The sequence below is a fragment of the Euphorbia lathyris genome, chromosome 8 (assembly GCF_963576675.1).
Source record: "Euphorbia lathyris chromosome 8, ddEupLath1.1, whole genome shotgun sequence".
Taxonomy (NCBI): domain Eukaryota; kingdom Viridiplantae; phylum Streptophyta; class Magnoliopsida; order Malpighiales; family Euphorbiaceae; genus Euphorbia; species Euphorbia lathyris.
Window position 1 is genome coordinate 27973918 of NC_088917.1, and position 8746 is coordinate 27982663.

Consider the following 8746-nt stretch of genomic DNA (forward strand, 5'->3'; position numbering starts at 1 on the left):
ACGAACGACATATAATTAAAATAATATTTAATTATCAATCATAAACTAATAATCATTTAATTTGAAAATATATTTTTAATAAAGAAAATCACACATGTATTTAAATATATATGTAAAATATTGAATATTTAAAAAACTAAAAAGAATAATCAATCTTATATTAATTTTACTTCTAATAAAAAATGTCTCTAAGAAAATTAACTTTTAGAATTGGAAAAAAGTTTTAATTTTCTGTAATTATTTTCTAATTTATATAATTTTCTGGGTATTTTAAACATTTTTCACATATTAAAAAATAATTTTAGGATACTTAATAAATTAATATTAATTATTCCGTATATCAAAAAATAAATTAAAAAATACAAAAATACCCTAAAAATATTTTGCACATTTTGGGAAAAAATGATGCTAAGCAGACGTCGGGATTAGCCATACACGCCGCACATGTGGACAGTGGATGGTGGCACGTGCAGGCCACACGCCGCCCTCCTGACGTCCTTGGATTGTGAGCTTCTGGTCTGTGGGGGGTTTTGGGAGACTTGGAGTTTGATGGTGTGGTCGGTTTTGATTTTTAACTGTTGGAAATTAGGGAAATGGTACAAACAGTTCCTTAATCGCGCGCGTTAAATCACAACGAGTAAACAAAAGCTGTAATATAAGGTTAATAGAATGAATGAATCTGTGTACGTTGAACTAGTCTTATTTTATTTATACTATGATCGAACTGTGGAAGATGATTATGAGTTGAGAAATGGGGCATACTACATATCACTTGTTGATAGGTGAACGTGTATCCAAATATCAGGTCTGATATTCACATTAAACATGCTAAGCCCGTGATTATCGAGATCAGACTTGATTATGGTAACCACTGGATCTTTGACTGACTCTAGTAAGACTTTCCGAATCAAACTTCCTGATACGCAATTATACTTTATTTTACTAAGAAAATGCCACATCTTTTTTTCTATAATTGATTCAAGTTCCTTAAATATCACGTGACAGAGTTATTTCGTTAAACTTTTAATTAATTGTTATTTTTGGTTTTCTAGTCAAACTTTTAGAAGTCATAAAAAAATTCTAAATATATGTATATATATATTTTTTTATTTCAAAAACGCTAATTTAATCTAAAACGTCTAGTTGATAAATAGGACCCTACGTTTATATTAACGGCTGTTTCTTCTTAATGAAAAAAAAGATTAACCGTTGTAATATCAGACGCAATACGCTATCTTAATATCACGTGACAACAAAAAAGAAAAAGCCCTCACCGGCCCACCCCCACTTCCTCCACTTCACATGACACTGACACCGCCCCCTCCGCCCCACCACCACCACCACGCGCTTTTTGCTTCACCCATTCCCTTGGCTCACGCGTTATTATCGCGCGTGGGTAAAACGTCTATTTGATTAATAATATTATTTAAACCGTAACAATAATAATAATAGTAAATAGCAGTAATTAATATAATTTAATGATAATAAAAAAAAAAAAAAACTCTTCGAACCCACACACTCGCACACGTTACGTACACACATTGTTCGTTGTTCAAAGACTTCTGCTTTGTTTCGATTAACTTTGTTTAACCATGCGAGACAGGGAGGAGAGAGAAAGATTGCATTTCTAGAGAGAGAAAACAGGGGAAGATGATAATACCAGGACCAGGAAACGTCTTCTGTTCTTAAATTTTGTTTATTCTTTTCAAGTTTTCTTTATCTGTAATTAACCTAACCCTAGATTTAGGATTTTCTTTTCTTAATTCTCTAATCCTCTGAGGTCCGAGAAATTCTAGATCTCCAATTCCCCCTTTTTTTTTTCAATTTCTTGCGGCTTTTCCATTTGTCGGTGCGGTTGATTCGCTGTACAGTGTCGTGTTTTTTTCTCCTCGGCAGCAATTTTTCGCATATTCGTAGTATTCTATTTTTTTTTTTTGGAATTGGATTAGGGTTTCTATCGTAGCTAGAGGGTTTTTATTTTTCCTTTCTGCTAATTGAATTGATGGAGCCGCGTGTTGGTAACAAGTTTCGGCTCGGTAGAAAGATCGGCAGCGGGTCGTTTGGAGAGATCTATCTTGGTTTGTTTATTTTTTTTACCCAGTTCTTTGGTGGTATCAAGTGGATTTTGATTGTAATTGATTGTTGAATTTTATCGTTTAGGAACCAATATCCAGACGAATGAAGAGGTTGCCATTAAGCTTGTAAGTTCTCTCTAGCGTAATTGTTTTTATGAATTGTGTTTGGATCTTCTGTTTTTGTTCAATTTTACTCTTTTTTTGTTTTAATGCTATTTTATTTTGGTGATACCTAAGTTGATTTTAGATGTATCATTTTGTCTCATTTCCTTTCCATGAATTTTGGACGGATGAGACAAGTTAATTACGCTTATTGGGATATGGGTTTATGGTGTGGCTACTATCTGACCAAACTTAGTTATAGCTCCTCTGACAAAGCACGTTAATTTGGAAGAGAAACCTGCCATTTAAACAGTCATGAGTTGCAGTTTACAACTCAATGAATGATCATAGTGAGTTGGAGCTATGTAATATGAGGTTCCATTCTGAACTCTAGGCTTGCAGAATAAAAGCTTGGGTTTTATACAATGGTGGTGGGCATTTTTAGAACTGTCATCAAGGAGCAACTGTCTTTTCATTAGCTTCCTTCCAGGGAGGCTATGCTCTAGAAGGAGCTTGGGAGAAAATTATTGTCAACTTGTGTATCATAGATGTTGTAGTTTCTGGCTGAATTGTTTTAGTTTTATAGTTTTTCATGCTTTAGAATAATATGCTGAATTGGTTTGTGACGCGCAGGAAAATGTGAAGACGAAACATCCTCAGTTGCTCTATGAATCGAAGTTGTACAGAATCCTTCAAGGAGGAAGTAATGAGATTCTTGGATTTATCTGTCTTTAGAATTCTTCTTTATGATAGTTATATTTTGATGTTATGTTCTGTTTATTTACATATATTTTTCAATTTTGCAGCTGGGATTCCAAATGTGAGATGGTTTGGAGTTGAGGGAGACTATAATGTTCTAGTGATGGATTTACTTGGACCTAGTCTTGAAGATCTGTTTAACTTCTGCAGTAGGAAACTCTCTTTGAAGTCAGTGCTTATGCTAGCTGATCAAATGGTAGGTTTTATTATGCTCATGCGTTTGCTGCTTTAGGTTCATACCTTCTAAAGAGCATATTTTGTTTTCCCTTTTGTGTTTCAGATCAATCGTGTTGAATTTGTCCATTCGAAATCATTTCTACATCGAGATATAAAGCCAGACAATTTTCTCATGGGCTTGGGAAGGAGGGCTAATCAGGTTTGGTTTAGACGGACCCTATTTTTTTTATATTTATAGTTTTCCTCTTCCAACAGAACCATGTTAACATATTTAATATCTGCTGTCATGCAGGTTTACATGATTGATTTTGGTTTGGCAAAGAAGTATAGAGATAGTTCGACCCATCAACACATTCCCTACAGGTGAAAAGAGTTCAACCTTAAGGTTTAGTCCATAGAATGTCTTTTATGTTTCTACAAGGGAGATATGTGCTGCAGGATTGTAGATATGATTTATATCATTGTAATATGCTTAACGTTTGTTGGGATGATTGTCCCTGTACTACTGTTCACTCGTAGCATTCTGATGTGGATTTTTTTTCTTGCATATCTTTATGTTGTTTGTGTCAATTAGTTGATTGCTTGACTTTATATGGTAAATAATCACTGCAGGGAAAATAAAAATTTGACTGGTACAGCTAGATATGCAAGTATGAACACTCACCTTGGAATTGGTACGTTCTTTTTTCCCTTCATGCTCTGTTCAACATTCTGGTCAATCTAACAATGTTCTTTTTTGGTCCTGTGATTCCTTTTAATTCATTTCTTCATGCTTTTTTAGAACAAAGCCGGAGGGATGATTTAGAATCGTTGGGTTATGTTCTAATGTATTTTTTAAGAGGAAGGTGATTTTTGCTGCCTGCTTTTGTCTTTTTGTATTGCTTGCTCTTGATTGGTGCATTGTTGACTGGTGTTGCTTTCTCTGCAGTCTTCCTTGGCAAGGGCTGAAAGCAGGAACTAAAAAGCAGAAGTATGAAAAAATAAGTGAAAAGAAGGTCTCTACTTCAATCGAGGTATGATGTTCCTGATTCGGTGCTTCTTTTTACTCAGTCTTCTAACTTATGAAGCTGACCAAAGATTTACTGCTTTTCAGGCTTTATGTAGGGGTTATCCAACCGAATTCGCATCCTACTTCCATTACTGCCGTTCTTTACGATTTGATGATAAGCCTGATTATGCCTACCTGAAAAGAATATTTCGCGATCTCTTTATTCGTGAGGGTAGGAATATACAAGCTGTTGAATGGCTGCAGTTCTGCCTAATCTTGTTTCTGTTTTCGGATTATGTTTTCCTTTTTGAGATTTAGGATTGGTATCTGATATTCGACCGTTTTACATGTTACTCTTTATTCCAGGCTTTCAATTTGATTATGTCTTTGACTGGACGATATTGAAGTACCAGCAATCACAGCTGGCAAATCCCCCAGCTCGTGCCCTTGTAAGTGTTGGCACATTATTTCCTTTTTTCATTCAGGTGGCATGAGATTGAATAGTTCTTTCTGTTAGGGCCCGGGGATTGGAACTAGTTCTGGAATTCCTCCTGCTATTGCCAGTGCAGATAGACAGACAGGTGCCTTCTGCTTGTCCCTTTTACTGGATGTTCAATGTAGATGCCTTAAAATTAAGTTGCTTTGCTTGCATGCAGCTGTTTTGGTTGATTTCTTAGTTCTTTTAATTGTTTAACATTATGCAGTGTTTATATTTGCATATTTTTTAATTTTGATTCTTGTATTGCATAATAGTGTGCTCAATAGCAATTGAATTCAGAATTTAGTTGAAATAACCTTACTCGTTTGGTTTTTTCTTGGGAGTTGGAGTAGATATCTGCAGTTCATGTGTAATATGCATTATGCTATTTCTTGAGTTAATAAAGAAGATACTCCTTTGTTGCAGGCGGAGAAGAATCACGGCCAACTGGACAGTCAATGGATACTACAAGGCGCAGACTATCAGGGCAGTTCCTTAATTCTGGAAGTTATGCGAAGCAAAAGAGTCCAGTTGCGAATGATTCTCCAATTATTAAGGATCCTATTGTAAGTTTTCGATTTACCCCTTTGTTGAATTTTGTGCAACTGTATTATTATATTCTGCCTGTCAAACTTTATCACCTGAGTGACATGCCTCAGCCTGAGGCATGTGAAACTTCGATCCTCTTGATATTTCATGACCACCATTTGATAACTTGGGCCAAAATTGTGTTTATTCAAAGAGTTTGGCCTGGTTCAACTAAATTATGGAGCTAATAACTACTATTACTGCAGTAGCTAGTTGGATTATATTTTATACCTCAACTAACCTACATTGTGCAATGATGGAGCAGTTACCAAGCTCTACTTTTATGGGGCGAACAAGCCGATCCTCAAGACAACCAGCTGGTGTTTCTTCGAGCCGTGATATGTTTGTTGGAAGTGATGCAGATCCTCAACGCTCTCGCACTACAGATGCAAGCCCAGGAGCAATTCATAAAGTATCAAGTGGGCAAAGGAGCCCTCCGCTTGGATCTTCAGACCCCAGGCGGTCATCGTCAACAAGAAATGCCGCACACTCGAAGACTTATGAATCTGCCCTTAAGGGAATCGAGGGACTGAATTTCGAGGGTGACGAGAAGGTTCATTTCTAGGTGCTCAGCTAATATGCATTGTTGTAAATCATGGATTTGTTCTGTTCGTGTGCTGTTACAGTTGAGAAGTGGGTTTGTTTATCCTCACAAAGTTGAGAGTTGATGAAATTGTGCTTGGGGGCACAATTATAATTCTGGATTTGAATTTGCACACGCAAGATTTAAGAAGAAAACAGCCTCTAGGAGTCAACTTCCTGAATGTAGACGGCTCCTACAGATGCTTGATGTGGAAGTACTATTTTTCAGATATTCCCAATAGCTTTAACATATTTCTGTTGTCTGTTCATTTAAGATGCCACCTTTTTTTTTTTTTTTTTGGTTTTGTTAAAAAAGAAAACATGCTATGTTTGAATCAAAATTTCAAACCTGAAGCCACTGTAAATTTGGCGTTGTACTCTGTTCCACTTAAGTTTTCAAAAGTTGAAATTTGACTCACAAATATCAGCATGACCGTCTCGGCTAAACTTGAATGGTGTATTTTTGTGATTTAGATAGATCAATTCTCCATTTTTTACTATTTTACTCGCCTTTATGATTAGAAATAAGACATTGTATTTAATCTTTTCTTGGTACATTCTTCATTTTTTCTTCTTTTGTAATAAAATTGGTTGAAGGTTATAGTTCAATCAGTATGTTAACTGTAACAACTCGTTTCTGGTTTGCTAGATACAATGGACATGTTCTGCAAAACTACTTGACAGACCTACTCTTTGTGGATTATCTTTTTAATGTGGTTTTGGGAAATATTTTTTCAATTGAATTATTGTTGAAAAATATCACTAGAAATGGGTTTTATTCAAGCCAAATGATCATTTCATTTTTTTAGGCCTAATTCATATGGATAGAAGTTGTCCATTTTGATTACTTTCACTTAAAGTCCCTAAAAGTGACTAACGTGCTGACTATTTGTCTTTCTATTGACTTCTCATATGGATTGTGGCTCCATTCTTAAAGCATATTTTGCAATAGCTTTTCTAAACTAATACACGCTTTGATATACCGTTTTGAAAGGGCACAGAGAGTTGTCCTTATGGTTTACGCCTATTTTTTAATATCACAATAAAGGAAAAAAAAAAAAAAACAGTTTTCAATACATGTTAGCTCAGGATAAATTGCTGGAGTGTGGAGCTGCATTTAAGAATTGTGGGAAGGACTATTTTAGAATATTAAAGGAAAAATCAGGGATGTGAAGCAGGAGTTGAATCTTCTCCATAGTCGCAGAGATGTTGAGGGGATTGAAGCTCACTGTTGCAAGCAAAATGAGTGTTTTCAGCTACTGAGCAACATGGATGTCTACTTGAAGCAGAGTTTTAAAATGCAGTGGCTTCGAAAAGGGGATACCAACACGAGATTTTTCCATTCGTATGCTACAGGTAGGAAGAGGAGAAACAAAATTGAGAAGTTGTGTGATGAAAATGGTATATGGTATGATTGGGAAGGAAATTTGGATGAGCGAATTGTCAGCTACTTCAAAGATCCGAACAACTAATGTTTTTTTCTTTGAAGTCTTCGGCAATGTCACTCCTATTATCACAAACTTGCAAAATTTTGTGCAAAACACTTTCATTTCTGAAAAAATATCATTTATTATAAAAAAACATAATTGTAGAAATGTGTTGTAATTGTCTAGGCATATGAATTATAATTATGATTAGTCCTTTTGAGATTTTAATTTCTTAATTTTTTTATAATTTTTTATTTTTATTTTTGGACACCTCTCTCTAGATGTAATGATTTAAAGATCTAATTTTGTATTACTATTATTTTTCAAAATATTACTTATGGACTCCTCTCTCTCTTAGACCCTGCACAGACACCCTTCTTGAGGTCACACTTTCCTTTCCTTTTGATGGAGAATCGGCCGCGTTTGCTTCAGCCTGATCCTTCTTGTTTTCACACATCATGCCAATCTTGTGGTTAACCTGCAATAAAAGAACACCATACTTGTTGGCCAAAGTCTCAAGCACTTTATATTGGCTAAGGATGTAGTCATAGTCAGAGAATTGTTCTCATCTGGAATTTGTGGGCAAGGTCCCTCCCGGTTTTGGCTAGAGGAACAAAACCTGGATCATTGGTCTTTAAAGAAGTGTGAATCGTTCCTTCATTTTTTTGGTTAAGGGAGGAGGAGCCTTTACCACTCTACCACAACCCCGTGGTTAATTAAATAATTACTGATTCATTGATATAAATAATTACTAAATAATTTAATTAATTATAAATCAAACTGATTTTGCATAATTATAAATTTGAGCCAGAACTTTTGATAATTTATTAATTCGACCCAATCTATGTGTTACACAATTTAGGTCAGAAAAGTAATTAATTACAAAATCGGTCCAAAATAAAAATAAGGATGTAACAATATGATTCTATAGATTATTTATTATCACTCCAACCTAAACCATTCTTAAATTTCCAATCTTACTAGTAAATGCATGCAGATCTTTCCATTCTAATGAAAATATGATAGTCTTTCCCTACAGTTCTCCAAGTACACAGAAGTAGACAACTTATCATGTATCTATACATGTACTCATAGAACATCTGGACAAGGACGATACATGACATTCATTAGAACAAAAAACAATACATGCATTCACATCCTAACTGAGATAGAACAATTTAAGAACAACCCCAAACCGGAGACTATTCAAGACTTACTCCTAATGAGTAAGGCCGAATGAATGTCTAATGCCAATAAAATAAATCCATACCTTTTAGGGATAAGAGAGAACAACTACCTTACAGGTGATCAAAAAACCGAAATAAATATGGAGTTGCAAATGTTACGATACGCACCGGCTTCCAAGATATGTAAGGAAGTTCATTGCATTCAAATTGATATATTAAGTTTTTGTTTTGTCTGACAAAAACACATAACCGAATTTCAAATTCTAATTAATAATATAATAATTTATTTAATTTAATATTTATTTAATTTTCTATTATAATATAGTTTTTTAAATAATTACTTACTTTTTCTAGAGATTGAATAGACAAAGAAGATTAAAAAG

General features: G+C 34.6%; 1 protein-coding gene across 1 annotated transcript; it reads left to right on the forward strand.

Annotated features, from left to right (window-relative positions):
* The first annotated feature begins 1566 nt into the window (after positions 1-1566).
* LOC136204108 (casein kinase 1-like protein 1) lies at positions 1567-6202 on the forward strand. The gene is made up of 14 exons (XM_065995305.1): positions 1567-2078; positions 2161-2201; positions 2811-2880; positions 2984-3132; positions 3217-3312; positions 3406-3476; positions 3726-3787; positions 3895-3958; positions 4042-4126; positions 4207-4333; positions 4468-4550; positions 4619-4682; positions 5006-5145; positions 5433-6202. Exons 1-14 carry the CDS (start codon positions 2003-2005, stop codon positions 5730-5732), a joined length of 1428 nt encoding a protein of 475 aa, XP_065851377.1. The 5' UTR covers positions 1567-2002; the 3' UTR covers positions 5733-6202.
* Positions 6203-8746: the final 2544 nt, after the last annotated feature.